This window comes from Cydia splendana, chromosome 19, assembly GCF_910591565.1.
Source record: "Cydia splendana chromosome 19, ilCydSple1.2, whole genome shotgun sequence".
NCBI classification, from domain to species: Eukaryota; Metazoa; Arthropoda; class Insecta; order Lepidoptera; family Tortricidae; genus Cydia; species Cydia splendana.
The window spans coordinates 14,892,158-14,911,335 of record NC_085978.1 but is presented as its reverse complement, the minus strand read 5'-3'; the positions used below and the strand labels follow the sequence as shown (position 1 = coordinate 14,911,335).

General features: G+C 39.7%; 1 protein-coding gene and 1 long non-coding RNA gene across 2 annotated transcripts in view; both read left to right on the top strand.

Annotated features, from left to right (window-relative positions):
• Positions 1–7,173, top strand: part of LOC134800158 (uncharacterized) — a 119,910-nt gene extending 112,737 nt beyond the window's left edge. The window contains exon 2 of the long non-coding RNA XR_010145517.1: positions 7,077–7,173. This is a non-coding gene — a long non-coding RNA (uncharacterized LOC134800158). The remainder of the gene's footprint in view (positions 1–7,076) is intronic.
• Positions 7,174–7,195: 22 nt separating this feature from the next.
• Positions 7,196–19,178, top strand: part of LOC134800376 (nuclear pore complex protein Nup88) — a 73,974-nt gene continuing 61,991 nt past the window's right edge. The window contains exons 1-2 of the mRNA XM_063772876.1: positions 7,196–7,209; positions 7,274–7,465. Of these exons, the coding sequence (XP_063628946.1) occupies positions 7,196–7,209; positions 7,274–7,465 (206 nt within the window). The remainder of the gene's footprint in view (positions 7,210–7,273; positions 7,466–19,178) is intronic.

Here is a 19,178-nt window from a genome sequence, read left to right as displayed (position 1 = left end):
TGTAAACGGTACATCTGTTATGTTCAGACTATTCTGACTGATAGACCAGTGGTCTTAGAGCATTTAATAACTGGAGATGTCATCGCTGTCATTTTATTTACGAAACAGTCTGCTGATTTTTGCGGGGGAGGGGACGTCAAATGTATTCCTATTTCTACATGATTTGCCATAGCCATTTCAGTCGATACAAAAGTTTGCACAATTATGCAAGTTTTTCGGCAGGGGGGTAAGCTCTCAAAGGCGACACCAGTTATTAAATGCTCTAAGCCATTGGTATATCACTGAGGTCCCTCAATTGACGATATACATGTCTTGGACAAGATAAAACAAACACGATAAGACTAACTGGCCCGGAGATGCTTGATATGCTGTTGGAGATAATTTAACACATACATTGCCACTAAGTGCTACGGGTTACGCTCGTAGCGCGTAGCCACGTCTTTGCCGTATGTAGCGCGTAGTCACTACGAACAGTGTACCCGACAGTCGGGTTCTTGGCCCTGAATGTGTTAAAATAGGAGAGATAAGATCAAAACTGGAAAAGTGCTTAAATTTGAATCGAGCTCCTAGTACGGTCGAATTTATGACCCATTTCTTACTTTGTCACAGTGACAATCAATATAAAAGTCGCTAGAGACCTCATACTATTGTCACTGTGATAAGGTACAAAATGGGTCCGAAATTAAAATCGTTGACTGTGCCTACGTGTAAAAGAGATTACGATCGGAAATTACCGCGGTTTCCGCAAATAAAAATCCATCATTGCACGGAAACTTGGCGAAAGAATTCCGTTGGACCAAAACAAAAGTCCAAATTAAACATCAATCGAAAAAAAGGAAATTGCTCGCCGCTCCTCCGATAGCAGCAACTATCTCGCTCGGAAATATGATTAAGAAACTTTTTTAATCAATAAGATGAACAAAAAGGCAGAGGAAGCTCTTCCGCCGTTTTTTAGGGTTCCTTACCCAAAGTGCAAAAACGGGACCCTATTATTAAGACTCCGCTGTCCGTCCGTCCTTCTGTCTGTCTGTTACCCAGGCTGTGTAATTTTAAACGTCAAACTTCTATGAAATTGTGACGTATAAATAACACTTGCACTGCGTGGGGTATCAAAATCGCTGCAGACTTTTCGTGGTCTAACTCTAAAGCTGTTTTTAGGGTTCCGTACCCACACCCACACCGCTGTCCGTCCGTCCCTCTGTCTGTCACCAGGCTGTACCTTATGAACCGTGATAGCTAGACAGTTGAAATTTTCACAGACGATGTATCTCTGTTGCCGCTATAACAACAAATACTCGAAACAAAATAAAATAAATAGTTAAGCGAGGCTCCCATGCAACAAACGTGATTTTTTGGCGTTTTTTAAAGGATCATTTAGACGGGGCGAGAACTCGCATGCGAGTTTCATTACATTGCGGTATTTATTTGGTCGGCTGAATTGGTTGTAACCAATAGTCCTCAATGTAACTAAAATCGCATACGAGTTCGCGCGCCGTCTAAATCAGCCTTCATCATCATCATCTCAGCCATAAGACGTCCACTGCTGAACATAGGCCTCCCCCTTGGACCTCCATACGTGCCGGTTGGAAGCGACCCGCATCCAGCGTCTTCCGGCGACCTTAACAAGATCGTCTGTCCATCTTGTGGGTGGACGTCCTACGCTGCGCTTGCTAGTCCGTGGTCTCCACTCGAGCACTTTTCGACCCCATCGGCCATCTTCTCTGCGTGCAATGTGGCCTGCCCATTGCCACTTCAGCTTGCTAATCCGGTGGGCTATGTCGGTGACTTTAGTTCGTCTACGGATCTCCTCATTTCTGATTCGATCACGTAGAGAAACTCCGAGCATAGCCCTCTCCATAGCTCGCTGAGCGACTTTAAGTTTTGAGATGAGGCCGATAGTGAAAGACCACGTTTCGGAGCCGTAAGTCATCACTGGTAACACACATTGATTAAAGACTTTCGTCTTGAGGCACTGAGGTATGTCGGACGAAAAGACATTACGTAGTTTCCCGAACGCTGCCCAACCGAGTTGGATTCGGCGGTTGACCTCTTTCTCGAAGTTGGACCTACCTAATTGGACTACTTGTCCTAGGTAGATGTACGAGTCAACAACTTCGAGTACCGAGTTCCCAACAGAGACTGGGATGGGCACAACATTGGCATTTGACATAAGTTTCGTCTTGTCCATGTTCATTTTCAAGCCCACCCGTTGTGAAACTCGGTTGAGGTCATCGAGCATCATGCTGAGTTCCTCCATCGACTTTGCCATGACTACGATATCGTCGGCAAACCGAAGGTGAGTGATGTATTCGCCGTTGATGTTGATGCCAAGTCCTTCCCATTCCAGGAGCTTGAAGGCGTCTTCCATTACGGCAGTAAACAGTTTCGGAGAGATAACGTCTCCCTGCCTTACGCCTCTTCGCAATGGAATCGCCCTCGTGCTCTGCTCCTGTACTCGGACCGACATGGTGGCGTTACTATACAAACACTTCAACACTTCGATGTACCGATAGTCAATATGGCATCGCTGAAGAGACTCAAGCACCGCCCATGTTTCCACCGAATCGAAGGCTTTCTCATAGTCCACAAACGCTAAGCATAATGGCAAGTTATACTCTTCGGTCTTCTGTATAACTTGCCGCAGCGTATGGATGTGGTCTATGGTACTATAGCCTTTTCGGAAACCGGCTTGTTCGGGAGGCTGGAAGTCATCAAGTCTGTGTTCGAGACGGTTCGTGATGACCCTTGAAAACAGCTTATAGACATGGCTCAGAAGCGTGATGGGTCTGTAGTTCTTCAATAGGTTGTTATCACCTTTTTTGAAGAACAGCACCACCTCGCCTCTATTCCATGTTTCAGGCGTTATGCCCTCGGACAAGACGGAATTAAAGAGCTTCTGGAGGACTTTAAGTACCGGTGTTCCACCCGCTCTCAGAAGCTCTGAAGTGATTCCGTCTTTGCCCGGCGCCTTGTTGTTCTTAAGCTGCTTCAGGGCCATCCTAATCTCGTACAGACTGATGTCCGGGATATCTTCGGTATAATGTCGGGACAGCTTGGCTCTTGGATCTCCTACCAAGCTGTCAACGGGCTTTGCGATCGAAGTGTATAACTGTCCATAGAACCTCTCGATCTCACCTAAAACCTCCGCTTTGCTCGACGCTATGCTGCCATCTTCCCGTTTCAGCTTTGTCAGCTGGCTTTGCCCAATAGACTTGTCCTTTGCGAACACTTTGGAGCCTTGGTTTCGCTCAATAGTCTCTTTAATACGGTTAGTATTAAAGAGACGCAGATCATGTCGCAAGGACTTAGATATACGTCTATTGAGCTGCCTATATGACTCCGCGTCATCGGGAGACTGCAACTGTAGCGAGCGTCGTTCAGCCATGAGGTTTAAGGTTTGCTCGGTCAATTTCTGAGGTCTATCTTTACGGCGGGATCTAAAAAACTTAGACCCTACTGTGTGGACAGTTTCCACTAGCCCGTCGTTGATTTCGTCCACTGAAGCCAAGTTCTCTAGGCATGCAAAGCGGTTAGAGAGCTCGAGTTGAAAGCTTTCGGGGTTTTGAACATAGGCTCGAGTAGGTCGGAGCGTAGACTTCATCAGGCTGGACCTTTCAAGTTTAATATTGATATTCAGTGTGCCTCTTACGATTCGGTGATCACTACCGGTCTTTACCCTGTTGATCACAGAGACATCACTGAATATCCGTTTCTTGTCGGTCATGATGAAGTCTATCTCGTTTCTCGTGGAACCGTCAGGACTCATCCAGGTCCATTTCCTGTGAGGCGGCTTCTGGAAGAAAGAGTTCATCATGAAGAGTTCCTCTCTCTCCAGAAAGTCGGCCAGCCTCTGACCCCTAGGGTTCCGTTGCCCATACCCAAATTGCCCCACTCTCAACTCATCCCCGCTTCTCTTGCCCAACTTTGCGTTGAAGTCCCCCATAACAACAGTAAAGTAGGTTTTAGAAGTATGTATGGCCCTACTTACGTCCTCATACATAGCTTCTACTTCATCATCGGAGTGTGACGAGGTCGGTGCGTATACCTGAATGACCTTCAGCGAATATCTTTTGGATATTCTGAGTATTAGGTATACCACCCTGCTCGACACACTGTCGATGGTTATTATGTTGTTTACGAGGGACTTGTGAACGAGAAACCCGACACCACCTTGGGACTGTTGGTCGCCCTCCCGGTGGTAGAGCAAGTTACCAGACTTCAGGGTTGTCGTGTCCTCCCCCTCTCTACGGACTTCGCATAACCCTACAATGTCCCAGTGTAACCTGCTCAGTTCCTCTTCCAGCTCGCAGATCTTTTCGTCAGTCCTCATAGTGCGTATGTTGTGTGTTACCAGGGCCAGTCGTCGTCGGGGCGGGTAGCCGGATCTTTGCCGGAGATTCTTAGCACCCCTGACCCCGCTAATGCCCTGACCGCTACCATAGCCAGAGCACCGGGGGTCGCCGGAACCTCGGGGCCGTGGTTCTATTGTGCTCATCATGATGGGGGGTGAATGCCATAATCGCCACGCTTGGCAGGCGGGTTGGCGATCGCAGTCGAGTACACCGAATTTGAGGGACGCTGCTGCCCGTCCACCGGTGGTCTTGGACGTAGTTTAAGGACATACCCGGGTCCTCGGGAAATCAGCCTTAATGGTACGGAATCCTTCGTGCGCGAGTCCGACTCGCACTAGGCCGGTTTTTTAGCCTTATTTCTCATTACGCGCCGCCTCGGCTTCCTCTTACGTCATAGTTATAATCATTTATCGTTTGATGGCCGGGCTTCGCTGTTAGGCCGGGAAATTGAAAAAGTTGATCGTCAAGTGTGAGGTAAGTGGGATGGGAATGATGGCTGTTTTGGTTTCGCTTTTAGATTATCGACTAAGTGATGATGGATTTTTCTTGGGTACAACTAAATAAGACGTAATAAATATAAGAGCCTCGGTAGAGAGTACCATTTTGTACCATTTGGTGTTGAAACTCTAGGGCCTTTGGGGTCCCAGCGCGCACAAGTCATTTGCAGAAATCGCGAAGTCTCTTCCAGTTAACTAATAATTGTAGTTGTAGAAAAAAAAAGTCTAACTCAGAAGTAGCTGAATACAAGTACATAAAATTCGAACGGCTGGCTTTATCTAGTGAAAGTAAGGATTGTAACATGAGAATACAAGAAGAAAGAAGTAAAATTTCAATGTATTCGGAACGGTTGCACTAAACGTCTCTAATCATATTTAAATGTGTTCGCTTCAACATTTTTATACGGAAAAGTTGACAATAGTCTATGCAACGATAAACTCGTTATCGTCCGTTTGTTAACCAACTCGTCAGATGCGGCCAGTGCAACCTAGCCATACAATCCCACTAGATTTAGCATGTTCAGTTCATTACATAGGATCATAACTCGTGTATCTAAAGCCACCATTTCTAAACAACAGCTATTCTAACAGTCCGAATCTTTCCGGCCCATTACGCGCCGAAGTTACTAAAGCCCGCTAATTTATATTGCAATTGCAACTGCACTTGCAATAACGCGCCCGTATTTATAGCGAGTTATGCTGCTGCATGTGAGCCGCATTTTACCTTTGATTAGGAATTTGGGTGTGCTAATTTAAATTGTAGACTACCGAGGGTTACCACGTGAAAAAATGGAATGTACTTAACAAAAGTCGGGACACGCCCTAAGCCCTGATATATCCTGGGTAGCCCATATACCCAGGATAAAAATATTGACGAACATATCAAATCGATTTGCTATTTTTTTATTCAACTATCAGTATCAGCGGCGTGTAACTTTGGATGCCCCCTTGCCTACCCATCAGGGGCCGGCGGATGGCTACCGGGCTAAATTAGCTTAGCTTTACGTATATTACATCTGTGCCAAGTGAATTCATCCGATACCAAAATTTGCACGTCCCATACGTTGGGCGACACTACTTCCCTCTCTATTTAACTCGCCACCATATGCTGTAGCTGCAGCGTAACCTTTGCCCAACTCCAAGTTTTTGGCTAGCTTCTAGTGATTAGGTTACTAAAGAACGTTGGCACTAGTCGAGTCCCCCCAAAATCCTGACAAAGGACTAAAAATTTATATGTCAGGGAACATCTTGACGTAAGGCAACCCTAACCCAGGAAGATAGCGAGTATACGTCATTGGGAAAACACGGTACACATTGTTGTAATTTCTAGATACTGCTCTGTATATGGGTTCAATTCCTGCCTGATTAGTGATGTGCCGATGAGAACGTTTTCATTTCTGAGAATTCCTTTCCGAAGATATTTCCGGAAAACTTCCAACTTTCTCGAGAACGTTCTCCTATTAGCATAAATAAGTTATGAATAATCTTAATTTTTTTTTTAATGGAATGACATATTTACTTTTTTTTATGTTTATACCTTTTGTCTCAAATAACTTGTTTAGGTAAGTTTGTGTTGTTTTACTCCTTTTTATCAATTAGGATGGTGCCAAGTATTTGCTTTTAAGCTTCCATGGTTGTCTTATCTCCAATACTAAGCGATTAAACAAAAGAATTCATCGCTTTTGCGACGAAAGGGTAAAACTCTCAGATACATTTCCGATAACGTTTCCGATAGATTTCTCTGTTCTCGGGAAAATTTCGAGAACGGCACATCGCTATGCCTGATATCACGATCCCGATTCAAATTTAACCGTTTGTTATGGTTTTGATATGACCTTGAAGATGGTGATTGGTACATGTCAAAGTCAAAGTCAAAATACATATTATCTTAATCTAATTATCAGAGCAATTTATTGATGTTAATATTATTCAATAATAACATTGGATTATTATGCAGATCAAATTTAACACTAAGAATTTCACAAAAGGATACTAGTCTAGAATTTCTAGAATAAAATCTAAATGTCAAAAAAAACATAACAAAAGAAGTACATACATCGGAATATCCATTTTCTCATCAATAATCAAATATACCTAATAAATATATAATCATTTCGAATAACAATTAATCCCACGTTGTATTATCATTAATGTAGTAAAAAATGTGAAATGAATAATTGTTATTGAAAGTTCTTGTACTGACCTAATAAAATATGTCTCTTTCCAGAAACTATGCCTTCTCTCTCCGCCTCAGTACACTGTGGAACGCATCACCACCAGCGGCTGTGGCAGTCGCGTCTGCGTCTGGGGTTCCCGTGGGGTCACCGTGGTGGAGCTACCATCAAGATGGGGCAGAGGAGGCCTGTTCGATGATGGCAGTCAGACTGTGCTGTGCAAGTGAGTAATCATCTATTGTTATTTTAGCACCAACGACAAGGAACCTAAGTTGCTGCTGTGTACGACATATGTAACGTACACGGATGAAAGTATCACCACCGGCCGCTGTGGCAGTCGCGTCTGCGTCTGGGGTTCCCGAGGAGTTACCGTGGTGGAGCTACCATCAAGATGGGGCAGAGGAGGCCTGTTCGATGATGGCAGTCAGACAGTGCTGTGCAAGTAAGTGCTAAGACTTTTTATAAACTAACGTTTCACCCAGGTACTGTGATCTTCGCACCAGTGCTTAAGAGGAACTTAATTAGGTAATATTGCCTCTTTTATAACGGAAGACGACAGAAAACACGGAAAGTCGTAAGTTCAAACCTCCTTTGCGCTGAATTTATTGCTGATAAAAAAAAAGTTTCAAAGGAGTATACAGGTTTTTTAGAGGGTCGGCAACGCTCATGTAACACCGCTGGTATTGCAGTTATCCATATGCTACGGTGACTGCTTACCATCAGGCGGACCGTATGCTTGTTTTCCACCGACGTATATAGAAAAAAAGTGGTATATAAAAAAATTACCAGTAAATATTCAAAATGTCAAAATAAGGGTTAATACGGTTGTATTAACTACCAAAGCCTAACCTCAAACGAGATTATGCATCATAATAAACCCAATTAATAACGCCTCTTTCATAACGGCAGATAGGTTGGCGAGGCACGTAAGCGTGTATTTTCTACTATCACGGTAAATTTTGTTACCTATTAAGCTCCTCGAAGCGGCTATAATGCTAGCCTGAGGTAGCGATTAAGGCATAGATTAGGGCAGACGTTTTTTGGAGACGCGACACAAGTAGGGAATGCAAATCGGTTATTTTTTGTATGGAAACAACCGCGGTTTTGGTTAATAACCGAGTATTTCCATACAAAAAATAACCGAAAATAACCGATTTGCATTCCTTAGACACAAGCAAAGGGTGATTGAGTTATTTGTCATGTCGTAGAGACATGTACTCGTAAGTATGAAAAAGAGCATCACAAAAAACACGATTCTGTTAAGAATGCATTTCCGCAGCGGCAAGTTTAGAACAGATGTTTTGGCTTTAATGTTTTTTGTATGGGATTGCAGTCTTGCAAGTTTTTAAACAAACTTGAAATAAATTTACTAATTTGAAATTTAATAAAATATTTATAACACTTATACTAAATAGTTACTATGTAATTTATTTAATAGATCCGTTAAATACAAATATTTTCGACGATCGATATGAAATACTGACAACTGTACGCATATTATAGTTTTGCATAGGGTAGGGACGACCTAACACATAAAGCGAGACAAGAAAGTTATTCTTAGTATATGTTTTACCGCTAGATTTATAATTATTTTTCTTTTCAAGTTAGGCATTTTATAATATGAATATAAAAGTAAAATATAAAAATACATATAAATACATTATAAAAAACCTAACCTAGCGTGCCGCCAGCAGCGGGGCAAGGCTCAAGCTGCCGGTGGTCAGGGCCGCAGAGAGAGGAACCGGCGGACTATCTGCGCCGGGTCCAAGATCACCGCCTTCTGCATCTGACCCTTGATCCAACCACCTAGCAAGAGTCTCTCAAGGTGTTGGTCGAGTCTCTTCGCTATTAGACCGTTCACTGAAACGACTATAGGTACAATGATCGGCGAAACAACATCCCACATGGTTACCGCTAGATTATTGTTAACTACTATACCAGCTCAATTAAAGACATTTATAATCGTAACGGTTCAGGCTGTTAGTAACTTTCTTAACTAAATACATCACTGTCTTCACAGATGCGACTTCCTTTTAGGCACTAACTGATATCCCACCACATCTCTACTCTCCCCCCTCCCGCGCCCAAGTCACCACTCTTTTGTACATGTTATTAGGCGGCTATATCTCCCGATTTGCATATTTCGGCAGTAAAATTAATTCGAAGATTTGCCCGCATCCGCGATCCAGACATCTTGGGGGGTTTGGATTTGTGCATTACTGAGTTCGGGGGTGTTTCGGTTTCTGATTGAGGCTTTACTTGTGTAAAGATTTTAGAGTCACTATGTATACGATTATTTAAGAAAAGTGTCAATGTGTAATAATAATAACAGTTAACAGGGATGACCATGGTATGGTAGTGTTTCTTGGAGAGCGTTGGGGCAATGAGTGCCTGCAGTCGTCTCGTGCCTTGCGGTCTGATTCGAACTTTAAGACACGTCAAATATTAGGTCTAGATACGATATGGATCGGATATGTCAGTGTCAAAAGTTACGTATTGTTTGAAGAAACGAGCCGTTAGTCTGGAGGCTAACGGCTTCGGAAAATGAATTAGATTTCTACTAGACTTCAACAAGTTACGATACGGATAATTTAAAGATATTTGTAAGATAGATATGTCAAATTTGACGTTTCCGCGATTCTGGAGGTCCTCCTGAACGATTTCGACAAGTTATGACTTAGATATCCAAGTCACATCTAGTCGATATCTAATGTATATCTAGTTGATCTCTAAATCGCCTCAAGATCTTGTGATTATCTCGAAATCCGAATAGGCCTGTAAGACAAAGAGTAGATTTGACTAATTAGAAGGACAGGTCCTACCACCGAAATATATGTATATTTTTATTTAAACAATGTTTATACATTGACTTGTGCTACGTTCCGTTATCTTGTCTCCTTGCTACGAAAACTTGTAGATAGTATACCACCTTCTACGAGTGTTGTAGCCGAAGTGCTACGTACATTAGTAACGTAAGCCTTTACATACCTTGAATACTTTTCTCCTCATTGGTATTTTACAGCTTTTTAAAGTACAAGTACAGTCGGTTCCCTAACATAAGTATCGACTTTTATATACAATTAGTATTCGTTTTTAGGGTTCCGTACCCAAAAGGTAAAACGGGACCCTATTACTAAGACTTCGCTGTCCGTCCGTCCGTCCGTCCGTCTGTCACCAGGCTGTATCTCACGAACCGTGATAGCTAGACAGTTGAAATTTTCACAGATGATGTATTTCTGTTGCCGCTATAACAACAAATACTAAAAACAGAATAAAATAAAGATTTAAATGGGGCTCCCATACAACAAACGTGATTTTTGACCAAAGTTAAGCAACGTCGGGCGTGGTCAGTACTTGGATGGGTGACCGTTTTTTTTTGCATTTTTTTTTCCGTTTTTTTTTTCATTATGGTACGGAACCCTTCGTGCGCGAGTCCGACTCGCACTTGCCCGGTTTTTAAAGTTTTTCTGAACCAAAATAGTTTATTTTAATAATGGTTCAACTTGGGTACTTAACACATTCAGTGCCAGCGTGAGCTATGCAGATAACACAGGAAAAACCGTGTGTAGCGAAAAGCGCCTACGAACAGAGAACCCGCCTAGCGGGTTGCTGGCAGTGAATGTGTTAAGTTGGGACACCGACCGTACCTATGGCTACCATGTCACTAAATTCTTGGCATGCATTTTGATTAGAAAAAAAATACACTCATATTTTTTCACATTTTTTTTTAAAGATGTTTTACACGGTGGGTGCGCGTCTTAAGGGGCCCACTGATTAACAGTCCTCCGGGCGGAATCGGCCTGTCAGTTCAAAAAATTGACAGTTCCTAACAACTGACAGGCAGATACCATCCGGCGGACTGTTAATCAGTGGGCCCCTTAACAAACACCACTGCCCCCTCCACCACTGATACCACGTTTTAATTTCAAGACTTATTGTTAATACTGCTAGTTGTATCAACTATACACCGTGTTTATTTTGATTTCCGTTAATTTCTAGGGTACATTCCTGAGCTTAACTCAAGTAACTTTCTCAAAGACACCGGTATTCTAATTAACTCCATTTTGGAGATAATTAATAATTTATGTTTTTCCTATTAGGCCTCTACAAGCGTGTACACTTGCCTTAGGGCCGGTTTGCATATTGATTAGTGTTTAGAATGAGTTCATACATTTGCTATTAAACTTAAATACAATCTCGGTCGATCGATGTTCGAAATGATATTGATATGTCACAGATTTCAATTGTTTGGTTGAGTTAAATGTAATGCCCGTGTTACAACAACGCTATATGCTACATTTAATTACTTTTTAAACAAATTTTTTTTATTACAAAAAAGCAAAAAGATTTTTTTTTTTGAAAATTAACTATGCCATTTACTTCTCTTAAACGTACTTAACCATACCCCGAAGTTAACGGAATTCAATAAAAACACGGTGTACAATACACAATCGAACATCAAACGTTCAAAAACAATGCGGACGTAATCAAAGATTTGTCGCAGACGGCGGACAAACAGTCCTGAGCAAACAGGGGTCACAAGTTTGTACAATCAACACTAACTAAACATTCATGTACCTTATTTCAAAGGGATAAGGTCTATCTGTGATCAGCTTATTGCTTCTCTATTGTTACAAGTGGACGATTCTTTCACCATGTGCGGAGACAAAGGGCCCGATTCGGATTTTGAAATAGACATCTATTAGACATCTTTTAGCCATTACCAAGATAGGATAACGATATGTTTAAGATCTAACCTGTCAAATTTGACATTTACGCGATTCTGGAGATACTGTTGAACGATTTCCACAGGATATGACTTAGAGATCCAATTCACATCTAATAGATATCTTACTCTATCTAACGTAAAAGTGACATTGGTTGCCCGAATTGCGCTGCAAAAGAGAACTAGTTGATATCTAAACTATAACGTATCTAGAATGGATCTAGTACAAGTCGTGTCTTGTGAATATCTTGAAGTTCGAATATGGCAGAAGGTTGACATTTTATAGAGAATGGTTCGAGATTTGTGCCCTTTAAGCGGCCCACTGTTTAACAGTCCGCCGGACGGTATCGGCCTGTCAGTTGTTCGGAACTGTCAAAATTTTGTTCTAACTGACAGGCCGATACCGTCCGGCGGACTGTTAAACAGTGGGCCACTTTAGAGTGGAACTAATCATGTATATAACTTAACAGTTACCCTTGACACGTTTGGAAAGCGGGAGAAAGCGCCTTTATTGACACAAGAGATGTGTTTTTACTATTTTTGACGGCCTCCTAGCCTAGTCGGTTGTGACCCTGCCTACAAAGGAGGTCCCGGGGTCGGATCCTGGTAAGGACATTTATTTGTATGTTAAAATCAATATTTGTCTCTCAGTTCTGGATATAGGTATATATATCGTCGCCTAGTAGGTACCCACAACACAAGCCCTACTGTGGGACTACGAGTAGATCGATCTATGTAAAATTGTTCTATTAGTATTTAATATCTGGGAGACCAACCTTTGCTCGGAAAACAAATAAAAACCTGTGCAAATGCGCGTTTTCCCAGAGATAAGACCTAGCTAGATCGATTTTTCGCCCCCGAAAACCTATAGCTAATTTCATCGAAATCGTTAGAGCCGTTTCCGAGATCCCCGAAATATATATATATAAATAAATAAACAAGAATTGCTTGTTTAAAGGTATTAGATTAGATTTATTTATACGTATAGTAACGTCATCGGGAGGGTCACCAAGCCCCAGTTGTTTACCGGGTTTCCATCAGCGACCTAACGTGGTCACGAATGTCACGATTTTAGTCTTTCGTGGTGACCGGAACGCTCTAACAATAGTATGTTAGTGCGGGAGTGACGTTAGCGCAATAGACGATGAAATGGCAACCGTCATATCAGCACAGCTCTGTAAAATTATAAATTCTACCAATAAATCGCGACAGTATTAAGAATCAGGGATTTAGCGAATATTCGCATCCGCAACCGCGGAACTTCCGCATTATTTTGAAGAAACGTCACATATCTAATCCATATCGTTTCTAGATCTATTAATTGACGTATAAAGTTCAAATCGGGCAGCAAGTTACTGTTTATTAAGTATAACGAACCTATATTCTTGGTCAAAATTGCTAAACGTTCCGTTTCTTTAAATAAAAATTACTAAACATTTAATATTTGACGTTTTTAAGTACCTAACCTTGACATCCGCATCCGCATCCGCGGATGTAAAAGATCTGCATCCGCAACATCCCTGTTAAGAATCCACGGCTAACGTAGCCAACTTGCTTTTACAACGTTGCTGCGCTAAGATTCATAAGGTAATGCGGCCCGCGATAACGGGTTATCAAAGAAATACGCCGCCGGGTGCGCGTATACACTACGATACAAGGCTCAGGCACTAAACGATAGCTAGATTTTTCGAATGCTTAATAGTCGCCACCAAAATACTAACTAGAGATCACAAGTAGATTTAAAAATGCTAAAAATGATTTCGATTACTTAGTCTGCGTCCGCGTATAAGTCGAAACCCTTCAACCCTATGTTCAGCTCCTTATTGATTGAATTTCAACTATTCGAATTTGGTCACATTTTAAAAACTTACGTTTCATTCAAGGTTCAACGGTTTACACTATACCAAAGAGAATAGATAGTATAGAGGGGTCCTGTCATAGTAAATTTTGTAGTCACAGTAAATTTACTGCCATCTATCGACACTCGACTAAAACTCAAAATGATACCTTTTAAAATTATCAAAAAAATATATATATATGGATAAATGATTTTATTCTTTTTATATCATTTTGACCCATGTTCATTCACTGTTATCTATGTGTTAAAATTGTTAAATATTAAACGGTGTCGTCGCGCCATCTAGCCGAGCATAGGCCAAAGGTGTGTGCTCCATCTATCCGAGAATGACTTTTTCTTGATTTCCGAGGCACGTTTTTTCCTTAGACTTTATTCATCTTATACGAAGTTACATATGTCTTTGACTATACGATTTCCGTCAATGTCTATAGAGTCTGTTCGGAAAGAGAAGAGTCGTGGAATGTATTGTACCGTACATAGTAACTTATTGTCATGTGTTTTTAACTAATTACTATCCTTGTCTTTTGTATGTATACATTAATTTTGTTGTTATATTAATGTTACCTGTCGTGATTGTTTCACCGGATGGTCTCATCGGAAGATCAGCGCTGGAAGTCGCCAGCAACATGCTGAGGTGAGACCATTTCGTGGCACTTTCTCCTTTTTTATGTTTCTCTGCTTGTATAATTTTCTTCACTCTCACGAATAAAAATATTTATATTCTATTCTATTAGACCCCATACACACCCGACTGTTTTATATATATTTAGATAAAGCTGTACGAGTACATATGTGTATGTATTGGCTAATTAACTAGCAAATATTGGTTTTGGAGGTGGGAGGAATGTAATTATGAATTTAACATTTTACAAAAAATAAAACATTAAAAGTATACAACGAAACAGCGCTCAAAATGTACGCGCACAGTTAAAGTCAAATCCCTGCTGCAGACGGCCAAGTTCCCGAAACATCTTAGCATAATTACCGTAAGGGTGTTTATTGCTAATATTAGTTGTGCGGATTAATACTGAGCACGACTATTATCGCCGAAGACAGCCCGGATTATAACAATGGCTGCACTTTAGTTCTTATAATGAAGCCGTTTAACGACGGGCGCTAATAAGCGTATATATACTTATGTACTTACCTACTCATGCTAGTGCTTTTATGAGAAGTTACTAGCACGCAGGCTTCTACGAAAACTAATCATAATGAGGAGTCAAAACGTGTGCTTCTTATGGCGTATAGAACATCGTAGGTGCGAAGTCGGCTCGTACCGATAAAAGTTTTTGGGGATTTAAGCACAATATATGGTTAGATATATACCAGTTGATCTTCGGTGAAAGAAAGCATATCGTCGGTGCGAATATAAAAATCGCAATGTGTTTATTTACGATTTTTTGATTTTGGCATATTTGAATTCCTTTTTCAATTTCCCGTCGACCCACATAAATATTTTTGTTATATCTTTATTCGTTTTGAAAATAACAATTCCGCTATGTGAACACAGAACAACATTTGTACAAAAAGTAGCTATGTGATTTTTAGCACATAACAAAATTAAATGCCTTGTTTTCCGTCGAGGGTGATGGCGATAATGTTGCACATGGCGATTTATTGTAGAATGGATTACCCGACATTGACCCTAAAATCCACTATGTATCATCTCTCGTACTATGTTACGTTGGAAACAAATCGCTATGTGTAAACTTCACACATGACGATTTTAAGTGAATCAAATTTAAGACGCTATATGGTGCTAAGGGTACGAGTAATTGCATGGACGCTTACACATTGGCATATTGTAATCTTGAAATACTGTGTGCTGGTACTGAGCAGTAAGGCTTGCGGTTACTGAAGCGTATGTAGTAGATTCAAAATTCAGTCGATCTATGACCAACTACTCTTTTGACAGTATGAATAAATAATAAATAAATATTATAGGACAATTTTACACAGATCAACCTAGTCCCACAGTAAGCTCAATAAGGCTTGTGTTGTGGGTACTAGACGACGATATATATAATATACACATATATATAAATACTTACATACATAGAAAACATCCATAAATCAGGAACAAATATTTTTGTGATGAACACACAAATAAATGCCCTTACCAGGATTCGAACCCGGGACCTCCTGCTTCGTAGGCAGGGTCACTACCGACTAGGCTAGGAGGCCGTTGAATACATCTAGGAATTATTGAAATAGATATAAAATTAAATAAAAATAGTGTACCTGCCTATTCGAGTGTTCGTTTTGAAGTTTTTTCCACTTGATTATAAGTTTAATGATGTAAAATTAAATTCCTGCTTGTATTAGCAGTTTCATTTTCATTTACCATCCGCGCAATATCTTGCACAAACAAAACACAGACCAGCTCTAATTCCAAATCGAAAAACGAATCTCCATTGAATTTGCACTCATTAAATGCTTACATTCCTCAACACTCCTGTAATTACAGTGCATATCGACTGTTTCCTCTTCAAACCTCTTATTTCTTTCAACTACTCCATAGCATTTACCACCTTATTCAGTAGATGATACAGCTCACAATTCATTGAAGTTCAATAGACACATATGAGCTTGTAAAAGTTTACAGCGCATCGAGTCTTTTTTTTACCTTTCTATCCCTCCCTACTCAACATAATTATCTTTAATACCCCCCATTCTGAGTTATCCAGCTTGCTTTGCTATCTTTGTATTCTTTATACCCTGCTTCTAGTGAATGAAGTATTTTTAGAGACTTGATTTGTTATTAGAAAGCGGGCATGGATGTTATTTCACTTGAAAAAAATCACCATATATGTAATAGAATTAATATCAAAATGTTAACTACATGACAAAATTTGTGTTGTAAAACTAAAACCATAAATAAAATTTGCTCTCTCAAGCTATGTTACACTGACATCTTATATGATAAAAGCGAAGTGTGATTAAATACCAGGGCTTAACAGAATTGGCTTGAAGATAAACCACATACTACAAAAAGAAACCTGTTAAATGCCATGTTAAAATAATATTTATCCGTTATCGCTCCTGAAATTACCAATACAATCACTTAATTTACCTATTCTCGAGCTCTAGTCGGTAATTTTCTATTGATCCTTAACCCGTCACTATGCAGCCTAAGTATGTATGTCTATCCTTTCAACCATCAACAAGTACCAATATATCCCTCATCCACAAAGCCCACTCAACATCAAAACACAACAAAAGCAAACGATCAATAAATAGTGATACCCCGTAATCCTTTGACCGCAACATTCCGAACCCAACCGAATCGTCCCGTAAGACTCAATTACACCGCCCTGATTTACCCGCGACACAACCAATTTGTAAACCATGTCCGATCGGAGAAAACTATACATCCTACCCGACTGCGCCAGTTACAACTCTATCCCAGAGCAACAGAATTCATTTTAGCTTGATGCTTGTAAGCGTCACCTTCCAAGTCGATCTTGTCTAGTCATGCGAGTGATGACCATCGATAACACAATCGTTTTTCAATTTTAAATCTTAAGTAACAAGGAATAAGGAGGAAAATACAATGGCGTGGCTGCGACTTAGGACGGTGCAAACGGACCCCAATTATAGGCCACAAACTATTTTATCTAACACCCGTGCGACAACACTAATCTTATTAGAATCTATTGGAATTGGAGGTTTGGGTGGATGGAGTACCTTTGTTAATTATTGGTGGTTACATTCTGTTTGTTTTAATTGCTTCGGGATATTCATTAGTTTAGTGCTTAGTTTTGGGGAGTAATAAATAAAATAATTAACGTTTGTTTGATGAAAGTACTTTTTCTTTAGATACAAAGTAGAATACGGGTGTCTAGATATCAGATATACAGACCTTTATTGGTAAAATAAGTACATTTTACAAGTCATTCAATTCTTAAATATAAAAATATTATTAACAATAATAAGTTAATATACCTAATGTTACAGATTGTTATATGAGATATTGAATCAATAATCGTTTCGCATAGACTCTATGAATTCGTCGATTGAGTAGTAAGCATTTTCTATATTTATTTATTTTTTATCGGGGGAGACATTATTGTTGCTAATAATGAAAATATTTATTTTATCAGCAATATCATCAAATCACGTAACAATCGTAAAAATATTTTTGTGAGTTGAAGTAAATATCTTATCATACAAGTCTCAGAACAAGCTGTGTTATCCATTCAAGATTGATGGTAAGATGTGAGTTTTGACAGGTTTGACCAAATCACCCTCCTAAACTCTAATGCCCTTTTGAAAGGACAAATTGAAATCGAATTTTGAACTTTTATAGAATTATAGAACGTTCTAAATTCAAAACTTGAAAATTTACTCTGGGACTTAAGTGACTATGTTCGTTTATTAATTTAAAAGCCGGAATACTAAATGAATATCATTACCTTGCGAACTCCGATGCGATTGATTTGTGCCCGCGGATCCCGAAATGGGGGTTCTTAAACCAATTTGCCATTTAATCCGCACCCCGACGCCTCCCCCGATCGTATAAACAACCATAAATCTTTATCTTATCTGATCTTTAATTCCTTATTGGTTCTTCTTTGGACACTATTCGTTGGAGATTGTTCCGGGAATAAGTGTAAGGAACTTGTTTGGTCTTTGTTACAAAGCTCTTTATAACTTTAATAAATAGGACGATTTCAAGTTAATATGTTATTGTTACGATACGACCTTGTGCACGACTCTACAGTGTTCACCAATAATCGCGAACGATCGTATTATATAAATATCAAAACCATAATAGATTTATGAATCTAAATACAGCACTAGGCATATTAAAAACTAAGGGAAGTTTGTATCAGTGTGTCCTACAGAAAGGAACTATTGCCAACATTTAACATTGACTAAGCTGAATTTTATAAACTTAAAATTGTATGAAACAAAACTTGTCCGCGTACGTACATCATTGCAGAATTTCTTTTACCTGTACATTTTCTAACGCACTTCGTTGCTTGAAATAACACAGGAATACTTTATCTACGTTTCTCCATAATTAATTAAAAACCACTGACCCACTACTTTTATACAACAAAATAATATTATAATGGCTCACTGTCCTAGGTAATTAAATCCTTGTGCATGTTCAAGAAAAATATACTATCTCGTCTACCGGACAAGATATAAAAGCATTTTTACAAGAATATTTATTTCAATGTTTAAATTTAGATTAAATTTACCAGTACATAACTGTTTTTTATTATAAGATAGGTATTTGAATTTACATTCGGTGCTTAAACTAATAAACACATTTTTACTGGTAGGTATTGCTCGTAAAAGCTTTAAATATGTTTTGTTAACGTTTATGAGTTATGACATTAATTCTATTATATTAAAATTAATGTTTTTTTTTAATGGACATCAAATTATCGTATATAATCATTTGATTATGAAACATATTATATTTTATAATTGTTATTGTGCACTTTCTGACTCGCAAATTACAGTACAATTACTCTTATTGCACAAGTCAAACATATAATAGTTTTACTTCAGGGTCAGGGACGTAAAATTTGGGTAGCGATAACAGCAAATTAAATT